Consider the following 21,001-nt stretch of genomic DNA (forward strand, 5'->3'; position numbering starts at 1 on the left):
CAACGTCACTGCCACATAGGTAGTGAGGTTCTCACAAACGCATTAAAGGTGTTTAACGATTTGGTTAAAATAATTAAATAATTAAATAAAGTAAAAAAGGCCATGGCGTGTTATTGTTTGATTGGCTAAAAGAACTATGTCTCTCTCACGCTCGCTGATAGCGCAGCACCTCACTAACACGTAACAGTGCGCAAGGGTGTGACTGGCCGATGTGGAAGTGAGGTGACGCCCACTACACATAGTCTAAGTGGCCAGTTACACTTTTTGGGTCAATTTTTAACATCCTGTAAGCCTAAAATAACACCATTCTCACTATTTGGGCTCTATCTTCAATCTAACTATCGATTATTGTAACAACTACTGGATGAAAACCGGCATCAAAATCATTTTCTTTCAAGTCAATTTGGTAGTTTGACCTGATAATAGTCAACGAAACAGAAGTTGCAAGTTGCAACAGTCTAGTTGATCGTTAAAGAGTGCATGCATAATGCATCTAATCTAAGTCTAGTCATAGACAAAACGAAAACACAACACCATATTTATATGGTTCAAACACCGCAAAAAAATTAACTACGGCTACTACTACCACCTTAAATCCATGTTCCTAAGCAAATATGCTTGCATGTCCTGTCTGCTTTGATATGTGACCTCCAACCAATTTCCTAAAAAAAACAAAGCAATGTGCATTAACCGACATATTATAACAACTAGAAAGGTGCCCGAGCAATGCAACAAAGAACCACGGAAACTGATAATCACGTAACATGGAACTTTTTTTTTAATTAACTAAAAACTATAGCAATACCATACTTTAGTTAAAGAAAATAAAATGCTCGTTTATATAGTGTAACCTTTTTTACAAAATATCAACGTATGAAAATGTTACGGCCGTTTTAGAAAATCGTGCGGAGGGCAAACCGTAAAAGTGTAAGTTATCTTTATATAACTAGAAGTTGTAAAGTTTTTTTTTTTTTTTTTTTTTTTGGGGGGGGATGTGTAACTTATAATCAATTATCAGGATGAAGTCGACAAAAGACAAATTTGCCCTCCTTACCCTTGAATTAGGTTGTACCATAAGCTCTGAATCTTGTAATTACTTGGATTTTGTAGCGTCTTAATTTGCCCATAGAAAATGTATTATATAGTATAAGTATAGATATATAAGATTTTTTTTTAATAAAACATAAATGCCAATTACCTTCCATCACCACCACCACACACATCCATTAGAATTGTCAACCTTTTTGCTTTCAACACAAACTCACTGCATATAGAAAAAAACAATATAAAAAATTCGACGCATCTATGAATGACACGAAAAATATATCAGATGAAATAATAAGAAAAGACCTGAACGGTTCATCACCGATTCGTTTGACAACACCTTCTGCATCACTATAAATCACACATGACAAATCATTGAACTGTTCAATTCCAAACCAGTTTCCAAGAATTTTATCAAGTTCTTCATAAGACCTGATAACAGAAAGATCAAGAGTCCAACCCACATCCTTGGATTCCAAGTATACTTCACAATGTTGACCCGGAACCGCCTTTTGTTGGCCAACATGTTGTGAGCTTTGCTGGTCAACGTGTATTGGTTGACCAAACAGTAGAAAAATAGGTGTTTTCACTTTGTCTTCATTTTTATCTAACTTGTAGCTAGAATTACCAATGGTCAGCGAGCATAATATGTCATCATTTTTGCCATTAATGACATCATCATGACCGTTACGTGAATCAAAGTGTTTAGGGAAAAGGTTTAACTGAAATTTGTGGGTTAGGTTAAGATCCGAAAACGGGATCTGAAACCGAGCATGCCTGGCTCCCTGTATGCCTGTGGTGGCTGTTTGAGGGTTGACCGAAAAAGGTTGTGGAAGGGTAAAACCGTCTTTTGGTAAATCTGGTGATCGAGGTAATCTTAGCTTCTTTCTGGGTGGAGAAAAGGGTGAGAGGTGAATTAGTGGCATGTTTGATATTAATTCAACTAACCACGGGCTTACACGTTTCACATTTTGCAATAAATCAGGTTCATCCCAATCAACCTACATCATATTATGAATATATGTATTAGTCTATCATATTCATACAAAATGAAAAGGTTTAAGAAGTTAATATAATTACCTGTAACATACGCCATGGAGAATTAGGCCAAAAGAACGGGTCAACAACTTGAACAGAAGACACAGTTCCCATAAACCAACTTATACGCGATGAATCTTCGGTCTCAAAAGCCATTTTGAACCTCATTCCAACACACCATTGAACAGACAACGCGGCATTTAAAGAAGACGCTTTCACAAAAAACTCTGGTGTGCTTGCGTGCGGATAATAACTAACCTCAAACGTTTGACCATTTGCAGCAAGTGATGTAGCTTCAATAACATCTTCAGGTCTCACTTTAACATTTCTACCAATTTTAATCATATTATTGCCAGTTTCACGAAAGAAGGAAGAACTCCAGCCTGTTGTGGTATTGGGCCCACCAGGCCCGCCAATTCCTGCTCGTTTAGCACGCCTGATCCCAACACAAAGTTCACCATTTTCGGCTCGCATGAACACAATCGAATCACCAGCAACGAGTTTCTTTAAGTTTACAAAAGTACTCCAACCAGTGGTTAACAGATGTCTTCTTGGTGTACCTCTATAGATATGTCTGAACTTCCATATTTCACCATGAACATCTTTAGCTACTATTGTCTGAACAGGTGGATCGATCGAATAATCCAATTTAGGAAAAATCATCTCTGCACAGTACCGAGGGACAGAGAAACCTCCACCATTGTTTGCATCAGATTGTGTCAATGTTTTTGCAAACGACGATGGCTTATCAGAAGCTTCAGAGACAGTATGAGTGTCCATTATGGTTCTTTCATCATCAATATTGTCAAAGTTCGCATTGTTTCCAATTGGACTCAACATAATCTTAGCATATACTTCATCAGTTTCTAAATCTGCCATGAATTTGACATCCATCACCCTGCAAAGGATGAATGGTGGAACCCGAGGTATCCCAGTAAAATCTACATTTGTGAGGGTGTGTTCAGCATGACCTTGTGGGAAATAGAAGACCTTAGAATTCGGTAAACACATTTGAGTCATTCCACTCGCACACGCGTGCCATAATCGAGAGTCTACACTGTTCTCTACCTCTTTCATACTCGTTGCTTGTTTTCTAGATCGCTAACTTTTGCACGTTATGTCTTTCACTTGTAAATGCTGTTGGCAAATAAAATATTGAAAAAATTATAGCAGATTCAAAAAGTTTCTACAAATATAACGAATGAATGCAAAAACTAGGGCTGTAAACGAACTAAGTATTATATGAACTGTTTGGCAGGAACTGGGAAGTTTGTTTATGTTCGTTCGTTTAATATATGAACGAACATGAACAAGGAATTTCATTCGATTAACTAAATGAAAGAACACAAACAGAGGCCCTGCTCGTCCAATCGCGTTCATGAACGTTCAATAATTTGTTCGCTTACGCCCGTTTATGTTCGTTAATGTTTGTTTGTTCATTAAACCTTTTTAATTAATGACTATTCCAATCTAATCATATAGATTTAAGCAAAGTTATTAACCATAAAACAGTATTATATACTGCGCGTGTTATGTGATTAATTTATATGTAACATTCACATATGAACATAAAAGTTAAAAAAGAAAACACCAACACAAACTTGGCAGCCGAACCGAATTGTTGACACTGACCGCTCTCGGTTAGCAAAATCAAATAAAATATCGTTTGTGTTCATGAACCGTTCACGAACAACTGCATTTCCTTAATTAACGAACACAAACAAAAAGATCGTTCAGTTAGGTGTTCGTGAACCGTTCGCTTTTCTGATAAAAGTTTAACGAACGCACATGAACCAGTAGGCTGTAAGCGAACCGAACGTTCGTCGAACTGTTCAGCGGGAGATTCGCTTACGTCCGTTCGCTTAACAAATGTACAAGCACGAACAAGAAATTTCGTTCAACCTAAATGAACGAACACAAACAGAGGCCATACCCGTTCAATTGAGTCTGTGAACGTTCGATAACGTGTTCGTTTACGTCCGTTTAGGCCTTGTTCGGTTCGGTTACTTTACAACCTTGCAAAAAACAATACCACACTAACAATCAACCTACCTACCACAACTCAAACAATACTACTAACATAGTAATTTACACTCTTACAGTAACACACACAGTACTCTCATTATCCAAAACAAATAATCACAAATCAAAAACAGAGTTAAGACCTTGTTCGGTTCGTTTCGGTTCGTTTGTGTTCATTAAGGCCTTGTTCGGTTCGGTTCGTTTATGTTCATAAGGCCTTGTTCGGTTCATTTCGGTTCGTTTGTGTTCATTAAGGCCTTGTTCGGTTCGGTTACTTTCCAACCCTAGCAAAAAACAGTACCACACTAACAATCAACCTACCTACCACAACTCAAACAATACTACTAACATAGTAACTTACATTCTTACAGTATCAACTCTCATCACACACAGTACTCTCTCATTATCTAAAACATATAATCACAAATCAAAAACAGAGCTAAGGCCTTGTTCGGTTCGTTTATTTTCATTAAGGCCTTGTCCGGTTCGGTTCGTTTATGTTTCATTAAGGCCTTGTTCGGTTCATTTACAACCCGAGCAAAAACATTACCACATTAACAATCAACTTACCTACCACACAACTCAAACAGTACCACTACTACTAACTTAGCAACTTAACACTCTTACAGCATCACACACAGTACTCTCACTATCCAAAACACAGTTAGTTATCTTCTTCATCTTCAATTCCTCAACAAATCACACAATATTACTCGTCAATTAAACCCTAGGTAATAATTATAATTAACAGTTCAAACTAAAATCAACAACAAGCACTTATTAACTATAAAATAACTATAATAATAACTTCCGAATTAACCGCAATTGCAACACTAATATTAGCATCACACCTGTTGACCTGTTGTAATAACCGCCGGTGCAATTACGACACAAAATCAGTTAATAACTGCTGAAAACAAGTCCAATTGCGAGATCACAGCGATAATTAGAGTAATTTGAGATATTATTATTATTATTGTTGTTGTTGTTATTATTATTAATATTATTATTATGAAGAGTGAATACAATACCTGCAAATGTTAAACAAGAGCATTCTCTCTCTAAAACATTTTCTTTCTCTCACTAAAACAGACAGTGTCTCTCTGACCCTACAATGCACCTGCAAATGTATGTAATATTTGTTTCTTCTTATCATTTTTTGGTTATTTTCCATTTTTTTAAATAGTTTTTATAATAATAATAATAATATTAGTACGGGAAACAAATTAAATTAATGTGCTAACTGTTAAAATCAAGATAATAATAATATGATATGATGTTAGTTTTTTTTTCTTTATAAAAACCAAAAAGTTTAAATGACAGTTTGATTTTATGCTTTTGTGAATACCGAACCTTCAACTGAAGGTTCGGTTACGGTTTTGCATGTCGCTAAATTGAAAAACTGAGCTGAAATAAGTGAACCGAAACAAAAATTGACGGTTTGGTTTTATGCTTTCTTTGAAAAAATCGAACTGAAGTTTCGGTTTTGTGTGTAGCTAAACTGAAAAATTAAGTTGATATAAGAAAAATAGACGGCGTGATTCAGTTATGATTCTGTGTTTAACTAAAATGATAAAACCAAACTGAAATAACTGAACCGACATAAAAACTGACAATTTGGTTTTATTAATTTCATAGAAGCCGACGTTTAGGGAACGATTTCAGGTTTGTGTGTAACCAAACTAAAAAAATAAAGAAAACGAGCTAAACCAAACTTATGGACTTTCGTTCTATATTTTAAGAAATTTATAGTAGTTGAATGTACAATTTAACTTAACTATTGAAAAAAATCCATAAGTTTGGTTTTCGGTTCGGTTTAATATACAGTTTCACTTAACTATTTTAGCTCAAATGTAACACAAGCGATTAACTATTAACTAACAAAAGAAATTAGGTACAAATTAATTATTTTTTGTCGTTTTTTTATCGGTTAAAAATTTTCATGCCCGAACGACAATCGAAAAAACCGAACAGAAACCCAAAACCAAACCACAAGACAATAAAAACAAAGCTGAACAAATATTAAAACTAATAAACGACATTTTTGGTTTTTGATTCGGTTTTGACTCATAACTAAACCGAACCGACCCATACATACTTTTGGTTTTATGTAAATGTTAATAAAATAACAAACGACTTGAGTTTATCTTGTAAACTTTTGCAAGTGAAAAAAAGTTTAAAAAGATTTAATAAAAGAGAATTTATGCAATAAAATATGAGGTTTGCATTTAATGAAATAGATATATAGATAATAAGTTGTGTTAAAGTTGTCAGCATTGAAACCACAGTTACCCTTGTCACCATCTGTCTTAGCATTTGTTTTTATTACCCTTTTGCAGCAAGGAAGGTTGTAATGTTGTATGACATATATTATTATCATTTTTTATTTTTATCTACTATCTAAACTATTTATTTAAAAACATATTTTAACACTTGTTTAGATTTAATCTCATCTTTATTCAATATTTTCTCAGGGTTTAATCTTAATTTCAAACAGGCATTTAAAAATATATTTATATTAGTTTTATTAATCTCAACTATCATCTCTTGGTTTGTTCGGTCCCAACTTGGTTGCTACGGTATCATTTTTTAAAGTATTTGTTTTTAATGGTTCGCGACTGACAAAATTTTATGACGTTACTTGCAGGTCGTCGGAAAAACGTTTTTAGGCGGAAGATTCGCATTTTTTTGGGGAAAACTCAACCCGAACACCGCCACCACCAACCAACCACCACCACTTGAGCACCACCAATCAATTCCGACAACCTACAACTAACGACGTTAGAATTCTGTTAGTCGTGGATCATTTGGAACAAATATTATAAAAAGCGGAATCGTTATAAGCCAATTCGTTAGATAGGACCGACAGCGACAAAATATGATAGTTAGTATTAATAAAAACCAATATTTCAAAAATATATGATATGCTGATATGAAATATAATTTTGTGTCTCTTTATAAAAATAAAAAATAAAACCCCGAAATTCTTATTAGTTTCGACATTCTAACTTCACATCACGTCCCTTCTTGTCTAGCATCACACCCTTCATCAACCGCAATCCTTCGTTCTTTGTCATTGAAACTATCGATAGTCAGAGGTGCACACTTAAACCGGTTTTTCAAGTAGATTCAACAGTATGCATTTCATTATACGTTTTCTGTATTATACATATAATTTTAAGTATACTTTTTACATTTTTATGTTATTTTTTAGTCTATCGTTGTGGTTCTCAATTACCGAAACCTAGATGATTGTTAGCTTAAAGTTTGCGTGACTCCAAATTTCGAATATGTAGTTGAATCATTTATATATGTTGGGTTTGGGTGCTCAAATTAGACTATTGGACAAATAAGTAGGGCTCTATGTTGAAAATTATTTATTGTAGCGTGTCGTCATGTTACAGGCGATACATACAGAGAGCACGACAATTGTTGAAACAGTATAGACTTTGAAGAGAGGTAGATATAGAGAAAGATTCATAGAGATCAAATAAAGGTTCTTTTTTTCAATTGAGAAGTAACGTAGTCATTACACATTAACTCGAACTGCATGTTTAACGTATCTTGGTGTTAGATATAACATGTTGCAAATCCGTAATTTCTAAATTACTTTATATATTAGACGACACATTATATATTAAAAAAAATTATGTGTAATGTGTTAGTAGGTATTATGTAATGCAATATTAATGGAATAATGGTGAAGTCACCTGTCCTTTTTAAAGCATTAAAATTGAATCATAATACATTAATGAGTCTTTTTTATTTTTTACTCTCTTAGGTATAGTTGTCATTCTACAACCTAATCTATGAAGTTGGGATAAACATTTGGTACTTTGTACCGATATTGTACCGGTACCGGTACCGATTTGGTACCGTCAGTACCGAATCGGTACCAAAGTTTTGAGTTTCGAGATCGGTATGGTACCGGTATTTCCTAATTTTTTATCTTCAATATCGGTACCGTCCCGGTACCGAACCGAATATTTCGGTACCGGTACCGATACCAAGATTTGGCGATTTTCGGGATCGTTATTTTCGGTACCGGTACGGTACCGAGCTCATCCCTATTATGAAGGATAAGTCCCCTATGATAATTTTCATATAAATAACAAATTTTAAATACAAAACCACGAATATATTTATGCCAATAGGGTTGTAGATAAACCGAACTGTAGCGGGCGAGGCCTTGTTCATATTTGTATGTTAAGTTTTTATTAGACAATATTGGTTCACGAACACCTAGCTGAACGGGATTTCTTTTTCATGCACTTTCATTAAGAAATAAACTTGTTCATGAATACAAATGAACAAACACAGATTAACATAAACAATGTTTTATATGATTTTGCTAACCAAGTAGTCCATTTACCAAGTTTGTATTAGTGTTTTTTAACATTCATATTCATATGTATTTACATAATAAATCACATAATGCTCATATATATATTTTGTTTAGTGTATACTTTTGTTTAAATCTATACGATATTTCTAGAAAAGTCATCAAAAATATTTAAAAAATAAATTAATAAACAAACATTGGCGAACATAAAAGGACGTTAACGAATAACTTATCGAATGTTTACAAACACAATTGAATGAACATAACATTTGTTTGTGTTCAATCATTTAGCTACTCGAATGAAATTTCTTCTTCATGTTTATTCGTTTACGCTCAGTCGTTTACAGCCATAATCAATGAAAGTCAGAAACACATAACCGTCTACTTGGTTTTTAATGGGAAATTCTAGGGACACCAATATTTTTGCTAAAACACCCTCCAATATGCTTTGTATAGTCTTATACAGGATATATTGGAGGGTGTTTGGATGTCCCTAGCAGAATCATTTTTAATTCATATGCCCTTCTATATGTATATAAATATTATTTAAAACATAGCAAAAATCTAGTCTTTAGACTAGACTAGAACAGACCAGACATAGTAGAGTGTGTAGTATAGTTGTGTACCTCAGTATATGGTTCTGACATCATTAATTGAGTTATAAGTGGAAAGTAAATTAACAAAAGAAAAAAAAATAGGAAAAATATGTTTATTTGGACTTAAGAGTGAAAAAAGAACAAAAATCTTTCATTTTATTAGGGTTGTTTAAAAAGCTTGAGGTTTGAAGCTCAGACTTGAGGCTCACTCCATAAAAACTCAAATAAAATTAGCTATAAAAAGTTAATTTGAAACATCCTAATCTGCTTTGGATCATTTTTGTAACGAGATAAAATCGACCCTGGCTAGGCTCGTTAGCTCGAACTAAAGCTCGTTTAACTTCAAAATCGAGTTAGAGCCTAGCTAAGTTGTCTCGTTTAATTTGAAGCCCGAGCTCGAAACCATCTTAGCTCGACCCGGACTCGAATTGTGAACATCCCTACATTTTTCCAACCATGTTCCTTAACTAGCCCTTTAAGTTTATAAATACCTAAATTGGTCATTTTAAGAACAATTGGACCGACCGTTTAGTTCTGCCGTTCGAGGGGTTATGGAACTAACAAGATCTTGACACATGCCCTTAAAACAAACAAGATCTACCATCCCGCTGATCTATTCCGTCGGCCAACTGATCTATTAGACCAGTCGGCCGAAAAATTAAATTAGTCGGCCGACATAATCGATTAGTAGGATGACATATCTTATTGTTTTGAGGGCACGTATCAAGTTCTTGTTGGTTTCATAAACCGTCGGATGACAGAACTAAACTGGCGATCCAACCGTTCTTGAAAGGCCATTTTAGGTATTAGTAGAATTGTGGGGTTAGTTAAGGAATGTGGTTGGTTAGATGTGTCATTAACAATCATTTTTCATCATTTGGAATTAGTTTTTTACCCGACGCAGGGTAAAACTCGGACGGTGGTAAATCCCAAGCATTGACGGTCTTGAGCCGGTAAGTCGGCACGAATTCGGTCGGGCTCAGTGACGTGCGTTATTGTACAGGAATTAAAACCAAATATAAACAAAACAATTATATAAATCGAGGTGGACTAACGGTGTGGTGTAGATCAGTAAAATTCAACTGTTATCGATCTCAGACGTTGAGGCGGTGAGTCTACGGGAATTCAGTCGGTTTCCATCATATTCATTGTGGTACTAAAAAAATTGGTGTTTGGTTGGTTCGGTTATTATGGCTGAACTAAAAAGATATACACAAAATATATAGACCAGTTCCGTACCGTCAAATGGCCCAATACCAAATTTTTTATTTGTTATATGGTAATGTATAATAATTTATTTAAAATTAAATAAAAATAATATTTGGGTGGTGGGGAATGGGATATTCCGTTGGGCATTCACGCAACACTGACATACCACCTTCTTACCCTCTGCTCCTGTTCTGTCCCTTTCAATATTTTCTAATTTTATTTTATTTTATTTTATAATTATTATTTTTTATTTTATAAATATATCAAAAAAACAAATTAATCTATAGTTTTTTATTTGATTTTTAATACTTTACTCATATGCTCATTTTTGTCTTTTGGTTGCATGCGGCAAAAGTGTATGCAACGTGGTCCATTGAGCAATAGAGACGCTGCCGTGGAAGAGAGATGGAGAGAAGAGAGCGAATGGGTTCTTCACAGGCAATCCGCAAGATAAGTTTGCGGGTGTGTATATATATGAGAGAGAGAGAGATGGTGAGGTTTGCGGAGAGTGATGTGCATAGTAGTTTTGCGGGCAAAGCTGATTTTTTTTATTACATACGGAGAGACTCACTATATAGGGTACATGGTCGAGTTGACCTTACTGGTTTTTTATTTTATATTTATGTAATATATATATTATGGTTTTTCAGTCGACTGCTCCATTTTCTATATTGCTATGCTCGAACCTTTTTAACTTAGTTAGAAAAGATTGGTCTATATATGCTACATTTGAAAAGCATAAAAATGAGTTTCGAATTTGGTAAGTACTTAAGTTATTTTCTAAAATGGTTATTGAGCAATGCATTTCATTTTGATGGTTAGACAAATGATCATCTAAAAATCTTATTTTAGCTCTTAGTTTTTCCGGTTGAAAAGACAAGTTATCATTACTTATGTGGCTTGACCCAAGCGGACATTAGAGCGTTAGAAAGAACTTAGACAAAAAAGTTTAATATACCACTTAATATTGTGTCGCGAAGTGAATTTTTATTCATTCGGTTTCTAGACAAATATTATTTAATAATTGGTTACATATGCTGTTAATAATTAGCATTAATTAGTTTGTTTTTTAATAATAAATGTTACTACTACTACTGTACCTTTTATACTAATAACAATATTGCTCATTCCTCATGTTTGAGCGTGAGATCCCTCAAGAAGCAAATGACTCTATCAAGCGGGCTAGCTTCATGTTCGTTAAACATGTGGAACCAATGAGATTTTTTTATAAGTGATAAAAGTTATATTAAATACAATAAGTGTATACAAAGCTACATTTGTTTATAGAGTTAAAAATGATTTTTTCATATTTTTAGTGTAATGAAAGTGTTTTGCATTTTTTACTTTAACAAACCTACTCAACTCATATAATTACACACATATACAAAGTTTAAATAAACTTTTTAGGGATTTTTACATATTTCCCCTTCCTAAACCTTTGAAATTACATATTTCCCCAAAATACAAGTTTTTAATGCACAATGTACAATGCTCTTTAAGCATGGTTTGAAAAAATATGTAATTTCAAAGTTTAAGAAGAGAAAATATGTAAATGCCCTAATTTTTTATTTAATAGTAAGACAAACTATTATTGACAAACTATTATTGACAATGTGAAATTAGTTGGCTATAGCTCTTTCTTACTGTGTTATAAAGACTCCCTGTCACCTTACTTATTTACTTATTGGTAGTTTTTAATTATAAATAAAAAGTATATTGGTTTTTATGAATCTCAATTATTGTCTTTTGGTCGTTGTCGGTCCCAACTAGCGAATTAGCTGCTGACAGTCGTAACTTTTAACATATTTGTTCCCAATGGTCTGCGACTAACAGAATCCTAACGCTGTTAGTTGTAGGTCGCTGGGAAAACGTTTTTAAATAATAGTCCCAACTAAAGGTGCATTTTTTTCCAGCAATCTGCTAGGCGTGCCACGTAAGCAACAAAATACACCTTTTGTTGGGACTGTCACTAGCCAAATGTAAAGTTGAGACTGTTATTTGCTAATATGACATAGTTGAGGTTATTTAAAACCAATATTGGTTATTACTATTATGATTACTTTTTTATTGTTATCTTACTATATTTTTATTCTATTATTATAATTATTAGGAATTTTATTTTTGGAGTTTATCAAACTCTTAGTTTCCAATTTCAGTTTTGTACTAGCAATTTTTATATCATATTTTCGTTTGTTACTTGTATAATTGTAAATAGTATATATATTTTCACTCAATGCTTAAAACAATTGGAAGCATATAAAATGCAACTATGAGCACCCAATTCAAATTTTTTGACACACTCTCACATCTAATAGACTTACACCTCGATCGGTTCTTTACTCAGTTAAAAGTGACCAATTTAATCTCGTCCTGGTTTTTCAGTCGTTTTTTTAATCTCTTAAACGTCATCTCGTTCCTACTTTTCCGTAATACCCAACACGTGGTGTAAACCGCTGTCAATCGTCCTTTCCTTAGCACCTTATTCTCGAACATCAACTCCAAGAGTCAAAACACTATACTATAGGGGTGTGCAAAGTCGGTCCGGTTCGATTATGAGGACTGAACCATAACCACTGATTAAACGGTCGGACAATCATAGGTTAGTTAACTGTCCGTTATGAGTCAGTTTCTATTAATTCAATTTTTTTATTTTCTTTTTTCTTTGTTGCGGTTGAAAATGGTTCAGTGATGGTGTTTCAAACATGGTGTTCCAAGCTTGGTTATGGACAGTCGCAACATCAGTTTACTTCAAATCTACAAATTGAGGTGTAAAAGATCGAAATAGGGATATAATATTTGAAAAAAAAAACACAAGCATACAAGGTTCAGTTCGGTTTCTGTTAAAATCGGTTAACGGTTTGATTTTCGCCTTTTAGGTTATAGTTAGGTTTTTGTTCACCCGTACAGTTTTATATAACTTTATATTATTATTTCAAACGCATCCTACATAAACAAAAATCACTTGTATTGATTCAATGGCTTTTAAGGAAAAGAGACAAAATAACAATCAAATGTGCAGAAACATGATATTATTGTACTTGAGACAACAGAATTTTTGTTTTAAAATTATTAAAAATCTTTATAAATAGCTGTCTAATTAATATTGCATCATTTTGAGACTTGTGGTTTGGCCTTATTAATTGGCTATACTATCTTGCTTGATGTACATGTGACATGTTCATATATAAAATAATGGTTAATTACAATTTTGTTTTCTATATTACTTTGTTTACTTATACAATTATTAATTAGTATGCTCCACCAGCACTAAATTTGTTTTTAAAGTACTTACATTGACAAGTTTTAAGTCTATAAATTTTTTGAGTATAACAACCACTGATGTGTTTTAATTATACATGTTTTTATCACATAATATTCTTCACATTTTCACATTATTAGACTGTAAATGTGCTTCTTTGCAAAATTGTAAAAGTAATCAGGGCTTTCATGGAAAAAGAAATGAAAACCAAACGAAAAATGAAGAAATCCACAAATATAGCTAGACACGACCGTGCAAGAAAAATGGATTGGGTGTGGTTACTGTTACCTGTGAAAATTTTGTAACATGTAGCGTGTGGTTCTTAACGGCTCCTGTATGTATATGGGTATGGTTTTAACGGTACATGCTGTAAACTGCCTCAAACATTGGGTGCAAGTGTTGCAAAAATTCCGACGAGGCACCGATTAATTCCTGATTAATCGCTAGTCCCCACTTCACTGATTAATTTTGGGCTAGTCAGCTAATTAATCGGTCAACGGTCAAATCCAGACATAATTGGTGGTTTTCGACGAGATTCCGACCAAAATCAGTGGCTTTTGACGAGATTCCAGCCACTTGCCAACCAAAATATGTTTGTGTATGTATAAAACTGAAAATTACATATAAAAGCTGAAAAATATACATTAAAGTCCAATCCGATTAATCCCGATTAACCCCAATTAATTGCTAGTCCCCACCGCCCGACTACCAACAAGCAATTTTTACAACACTGGGTGCAACCTAATTTCTTATTGCTTTTTTAACCACTCGGTTATGATTATGCATCTTCAAAATGAATAGCGTGCGCAATCTAACTTATAGTGGTTCAGGCTATCCACGAGATTTAAGGTTCAAGAACGTTGCTTGATATATTCTCAGGGTGAATCCACGAGGCTAGGTTAGTACCTACCGCTTGTTTAATCGAGTATTTGGTAATTATACATAAAACTACGCACGCAAAACTACATATTTCATGCCTATATAGTACAAAACATGTCTACCCATGTACTGTGACAAAAAAAAGTCAGCGGTAAAGTCAACTCCCGAGACGTGGAAAAAAAGCCTAATCGGTTTTGACACTTAAAAAAATTAAAGAAAAGCATATTAAAGTTTAGTCTCATTCTGTTTCGAATAAGCTTTATCCGCGTTGTCAAGCCGATCTTGGAACATACCCCACTCCTTTTTGCACCTATCTTTTACCTATAGTTCGAAACGAAAACAATCGAAAGCATACTCGTTAATATAATGTTTTGACTTATTAACCGAAGTAACAAACTAACAATCGTGAAACATGCTTACCCCTTCTCTTAGCGCTTTCCCCATCTCATTCTCGCCCTAAACCGATAAACATAATATCATTTCGGAAGCCAATATTATAATGCATTATATTAACATTGATATAAATTATAACTTATAACGTCTTACCTCGCCACCGAGTGAAGGGATATGTTGATGCACAACCCACTGTGAATCAACCACGCCAATTTTTTCATGTGCAGGCTGTGAAAAGAAACTTTTTTTGTAATTATTTATGTAATATTGCATATGTGAATATTGGAAAATATAAAACAAAAGGTGAAAGTAATAATAAATAAAAAATACCTCAACACATCTTCTAAGTGCAAAATCCAAACCCCATCCATGCACCAAATCATTCTGCATATACATTACAAAGTGAATGTCATCATCATCGTACTCAGTATATCCCACCAATAGCAAAGCTATGGTAGGGTCTGAGGAGGGTAAGATGTAGACAGCCTTACCTCTACCCTATAAGGATAGAGAGGCTGCTTTCGGTGAGACCCCCGGCTCGATAGTAGTTTTGCATCAAGCGTTGGACATAAGGCACATAGCACTCAATCATCGGGACACCGGCTGATCAGTGCATGTACCCTTGTCTTTCGGCTATCAACGCCACTACATGATGCCTGATTAACCGTCCGTCACTTTTAACGTTATTTTCACGAGATTAGTAAAATAACGTCAAAATTAGTGCAATTTCACTTTTGCCCACCCAAGGGTTCACACATATATACATCATATGTGCGCACCACAAGCAGGGCTAACATTACAAAGTGAATGTAATAATGTTATATGCACATGTATCATTTTAAGATGCGACATTGATTTTTGATAAGACGTTATTACCTGAATCATGTACCATGTGCACCGCCAAGCATAACGAGAGAAAACGGGAGCCATAATTTCCACAAATCTGGATATAAGCAATAACAGTGGATATAACAAAATTATTATTATTATTATTATTATTATTGTTGTTGTTGTTGTAGATAATAGAGAAATTATACGCTGCACATGGTGGCAGATGTGGATCACTGCACCATCCTGGTTTCTCATCTGTAACCCTGTTGACCAAGTCAAATAGTTACTGATAAGCTAATTTGTAATGACCTGCTACCGGGTCGACACTGGCACTTTAATGAAAACCATTACATTTAGGCTTGTAAACGAACAGAACGAACGCAAACACGAACGGAGCATGTTGGTGTTCGTTCATTTCACTTTAACAGAACTAATGCTCGAATACGAACTATTATACGAACGGGGTTTTCTTGTTCGGGTTCGGTTCCTAAGAAAATGAGTGTGTTCTTGTTTGTTTATGTTTGTTTGTTAATGGCATGAACGAACAATTCACAAACATAAATGAGCTAAAACCAATTAAAAGTAAATGTGAACAACACTGTGTTGGGCCTACTAATAATAGACTAAACTACAATGGGCCTAAAATTTGAATGAATATATTATCGCACGACGAACATAAATGAACTTAAACAAACGAACATAAATGTATTTAAACAAACAAATTTGGGTGAGCGAGCGTTCACGCACATAAATAAACAAATGAGGCATGTGTTCATGTTCGTTTGTTTATTAAATAAACCAGCATAAACATAAATAAAAGATATTAACCTACTTGTGAACATCGTTATCGCCTCTCCTTTTAGTCATTGCCCATGTTAAGCCCTCATTGGGTTCAAGTCCAGGTTGAGATATCTCCAAACGATGTTTCTTCACTAACTGCATATATTTGTCCCCATTAAAGTGCTCGACACCAAGATCTTCATCCCAAACAAATATGTAATCATAAGCTGCTACAATATCCGGATGCAAAAACCTCTTTGCATACCACCTACAAATAACATGATTTTTTAAATAAAAAGTAAACAAAACAGTCAACATAGTTAATATTAAACATGAATACATCATACTTACCATTTGGTTTGCTTCCTTACGCTGATGTGGATTGCCTGCTTTGACCATTCATATTGATCCCACTCGGTTGTTCTACCATCATAGTGAAACAACACGATTTGGAAATCATCCGAAAACTACAAATTATGAAACATCAACACATCATATACTAAAATCTCAGCACCTTCAAATTAGCATGACTTTTATTAAAAAGATATATACAAATAAAGACGAACCTTTTTCACTGCTGCATCAATATTATTCCTCTGATCCCATCCTACAGTGAAAGTTACCAAATACTTCGGTTTCTTCTTTAAATCCTGAAATTCCAAGAAAAGGATGTGTTGTATTGCCATATAGAAGTTATCTCGGTTCCATATAGGTTGGTAAACAAATCAAACGAACACGAACGAAACATGTTCATGTTCATTCGTTTAACTTGAACCAAACAAATGATCAAACACGAACAATTAACCGGCAGGCTTTGCTTGTTCGTGTCCGTTCGTTAAGAAATTGAACATGTTCGTGTACGTTTATGTTCTTTCATTATCAGTATAAACCATAAATGAACGACCGTAATTGAACATCGATGGACAAACATGACTGGCTAAAACTAATTAAAAATAATGTGAAGAACAATGTGTTGGGTGTAAAAAGTTATAAAAACTATACTAAGTTGTAATAGACCAAAAAAATTAAACTAATATATTAACGAACGAACATAAGTGAACGTAAACTAGTGAACCAAAACAAATTCAAATGGATTCACACAAACGAACGTTCACAAACATAAACAATTTTACATGAATGAACATGTGTTGAACTGTTGATGCTCACGGTTCACGAACTGTTCACTGAACGTTCAGTTCGTTTATAGGCCTAGTTCCTTACCTTAGAAGGTTCACCCCATAATCTTCTCAAATAAAAATCAGTCTCTGAAACTACAATTGCTGGAGGTAATGACTCTGCACCACGAGGATTCGTTTCAACATAAATCTGAGGCCAAAAAACATACGTGTTAAACCTTATTAAATGAAAAGCAATTTGCAGAAATTCTTGTATGAAACAAAATAAATTAGGAAATAAAGAAAAAGTGATAAGCAAACCTCAGGTGGTTCAGGTGTATTAGATGAACCAAGTTTATCAGGTAAGCTGCGCTCAGGAGGTTTCGATTGACGATCCTCATGAATTGGTGGATCAGATGAATGGATGCTGCTTGGATGCAAGATATAATAGTTGACCTAATAGATGATGATAATGGTAATGATGATAATGATAATATTTTCAAGATAAGTATACTGAGATTTGGAAATACGATAATTACCTTAGTAAAAGAAAGATACGGGAAAGATACACCAATGAAGTATCCTAAAATCATTCCCAAGATTGCAGTTACAACAATTCTCCCATGATCATTTGACTTCTTAAAAAAACCACTGGATTGAAAAGAACAAATAATAATCATGCTTCGGTTACTACTTGCAAGTCATGTAAACGGACATACTAACCTTCTATACATGCTCTTCATTGATTCAAAAGTATCCAACTTCGAATCTCAAGCACTAAGTCAAACCAATTATGTGTGCAGTATTACAGAGCATTTGATGAGCATAAAAATCGTGTTACCACAGTAGAATACACCTGAAAATGCAGGGCACGTTAAAGGTGGGTGTTAAAAATGACATAATGTTCAAATAACAACATTGAAATAAGAAAGTAGACATGAAAAAACTCAGCACATAACACTAGATGGACTGATACTTAATACAGATGTCAAATCTAGTAAACTTACAATATAAAGAAATCACGCATTAACATTAAAACCACGTGTCAGCAAAGAATGGTAAAGAAAGAGAAATTTAAGGGGAAAAACAGCCTGCATATTCCTTTTTTCTATGACAAATCTAGTAAATGCAATGTTTAATCTAGAAGTTTTCTATGCGGTGTATCAAATTTCTTGCAAATAATCACTGACAATGACATTTTAAAGTTGGCATTTAACCATTTAACATCAAAACTCAAAATGAAGATTCGTCTTTTAAAGAGAGAACAGTTTCCTTCATTGTGGTACTCTAAATGTCTCTAATTCAACCCGAAGTATGAACATCTTGCTCAAAACTTTAGACACCAAGAGCACCATGCTATCAAATTGAAATGCATAATTTCCACATTTCACACCTAAACATGGTTTGATAATTGGCTATCTATTTACAAAATGCCCTTCAACGTGACAAACTAAAGAGTATCACTAACAGAACTTAGAAATTGTCTTACTTCTAAATGACGGTTTAACATCCTATAACAAAATTCACAGTAACTTTCTTGAGATTACCTTCTAGCATTTACAAAAACCAAAAATCATTATGTTAGTGAGCATTTTAGAAGATAACACCGTCTTTGACCTTTTGAAAATTTGGCAATTACGCACAGCGGAAGTCGTTTTGATCATCTTTAACTTATAATTCTAATAGGAAAGACTTTACACGTGTGTGTGTGTATGTATAGGTAAAAAATATTGAGAGCTGCAAAAACTGCATAATGTATTTGTACCTTTTGCTTTAAGTGTTATACAGAAGGCAATTACATAATTGCCTACCCACTATCTCATTAAATTTCATTAGGTACAAGTGCTTTATGCGGTTCTCTTAGTTCTCAACACTTATTTTGTACTGAAAAGAATGTGTCCCTGTGTACATTAGACTATTAGTGTATATATGTATCTAAGAGTTTGATTGTTAAATTCAAACTTAAACAAACAGTAACATGATACAATCTAAACACAAATCTAACAATCAGATTGTTAATTTAATCCTAAAATGAGGTAGCACACAGCTCAAATCAGCAATTAATCACACATTTCTACCTATTATACCATATATTCACATAAACAATATCAAAACAAACGCATACACATCAAAAACCGATGATCTGTTGATTCTGCTCCACTCACAGGCCTAACACCAGTATTGAAACAAACGCAAAACGGAGCCGATAACACCAGTATTGAAACATTATCAACCAGAAACAACATCACGTACAGACTTCAAACCGATAGCGCAAAGCGATCATAACAATGAAATTCGCAATAATATGTGTGAAACTTAATGGAAACATAGCATTGTACACATGAAGAGAGTATCACAAACAAAACTTAGAGAGCTGCTCTACTTCTGAATGATTGTTTAACATGCTATAACGAATATCCAGGTACCTTTCATTAGATTTACCTTCTAGCATTTACAACAACAAAATTAATTGTGTTAGCGAGTATCTGACTAAGATGTTCGCTAACCTAATAAGACCACCCGTAGTGGAACGTTGTGGTGTAGAGTTTTGGCCCAAAACGGTGCGTACTTCTATTGCGCGTAATAGCCAAATTTTCACCAAAAAACACACGAGAACCATAAATCGCTTTAAACTTGAACAAACCTTTATATGATGTATTCTAAACACAATCTAACAATAAAATCATTAACATAAATATAATTCAAAAATGAATAGGCACAATTTGGCTGTTCAGAAAGCTCGAAGCTTGAATAAAACTAGCTAAAAAAAACTTGATTTGAAACAACCTGAGTTGAGTTGGCTCATTTTTGTAACCGAGCCAAACCCGCCCCAAGCTCGGCTCTCGTTGGCTCGATCTTAGACTCGTTTAATTTCAAAATCGAGCTAGAGCCTAGCTGAGCTGCCTCATTTAATTTTGAGCTCGAGCACAAACCCACCCTAGGCTCAAAGCTCAAATTAGGTACTATTCACGCATTAACATTACTTCTTAATAAACACGGACATTAATGGACACTAATACATTAACATTATGAATTTCATTAACACAATACTTCTTATTAAGCCTTCTATTCACATAGTAATAATAATAATAATAATCAATAACAAACTGAAATCTAACACTCAGATTGTCTACTTAATCCTGAAATGGATAGGCACAAAGCTCAAATCAGCTGCTGTTAACACAATACTTCTTATTTTAACATATAATAATAATAATAATAATAATAACAAACCGAAATCTAACACTCAGATTGTCTATTTAATCCTGAAATGAATAGGCACAAAGCTCAAATAAGCTACTGTTAACACTGTTATTATTCACATAATAATAATAATAATAACAACAACAACAATAATAACAACAATAATAACAACAATAATAATAAACCAAAATATAACACTCAGATTAAATATTTAATCCTGAAATGAATAGGACAAAGCTCAAATCAGCTACTGTTAACACAATACTCCTTATTAAACCTTCTATATTGA

At 33.9% G+C, this 21,001-nt stretch overlaps 2 protein-coding genes across 2 annotated transcripts; both read right to left on the bottom strand.

Moving 5' to 3' along the window:
• Positions 1–1,033: 1,033 nt before the first annotated feature.
• Positions 1,034–3,198, bottom strand: LOC143539117 (auxin response factor 18-like). The gene is made up of 3 exons (XM_077032526.1): positions 2,125–3,198; positions 1,351–2,045; positions 1,034–1,264 (listed from the first exon to the last, which is right to left on the bottom strand). The coding sequence occupies exons 1-3, from the start codon at positions 3,157–3,159 to the stop codon at positions 1,195–1,197; spliced, it is 1,800 nt and encodes a 599-aa protein (XP_076888641.1). The 5' UTR covers positions 3,160–3,198; the 3' UTR covers positions 1,034–1,194.
• An 11,416-nt stretch (positions 3,199–14,614) lies between these two features.
• On the bottom strand, positions 14,615–18,395 carry LOC143539131 (uncharacterized). Its single transcript, XM_077032535.1, has 13 exons — positions 18,232–18,395; positions 18,048–18,159; positions 17,830–17,964; positions 17,615–17,719; positions 16,960–17,043; positions 16,745–16,860; positions 16,446–16,661; positions 15,820–15,876; positions 15,659–15,725; positions 15,113–15,166; positions 14,936–15,010; positions 14,810–14,845; positions 14,615–14,710 (listed from the first exon to the last, which is right to left on the bottom strand). The coding sequence occupies exons 1-13, from the start codon at positions 18,249–18,251 to the stop codon at positions 14,615–14,617; spliced, it is 1,173 nt and encodes a 390-aa protein (XP_076888650.1). The 5' UTR covers positions 18,252–18,395.
• Positions 18,396–21,001: the final 2,606 nt, after the last annotated feature.

The sequence above is a fragment of the Bidens hawaiensis genome, unplaced genomic scaffold (genome assembly GCF_021521415.1).
Source record: "Bidens hawaiensis isolate Kalapana, Puna unplaced genomic scaffold, B.hawaiensis_p1.1 tig00011798_1, whole genome shotgun sequence".
NCBI lineage: Eukaryota > Viridiplantae > Streptophyta > Magnoliopsida > Asterales > Asteraceae > Bidens > Bidens hawaiensis.

Excerpts from the sequence above, each read along its gene's own strand:
- LOC143539117 (XM_077032526.1), bottom strand. The coding sequence starts at position 3,159 with ATGAAAGAGGTAGAGAACAGTGTAGACTCTCGATTATGGCACGCGTGT. Across the intron at positions 2,046-2,124 it reads CTCCATGGCGTATGTTACAG|GTTGATTGGGATGAACCTGA; the intron begins GTAATTATATTA and ends AATATGATGTAG. Across the intron at positions 1,265-1,350 it reads ATCGGTGATGAACCGTTCAG|TGAGTTTGTGTTGAAAGCAA; the intron begins GTCTTTTCTTAT and ends TTCTATATGCAG.
- LOC143539131 (XM_077032535.1), bottom strand. The coding sequence starts at position 18,251 with ATGAAGAGCATGTATAGAAG. Across the intron at positions 15,011-15,112 it reads CACTTAGAAGATGTGTTGAG|CCTGCACATGAAAAAATTGG; the intron begins GTATTTTTTATT and ends TTCTTTTCACAG. Across the intron at positions 14,711-14,809 it reads GGAAAGCGCTAAGAGAAGGG|GTAAAAGATAGGTGCAAAAA; the intron begins GTAAGCATGTTT and ends TTCGAACTATAG.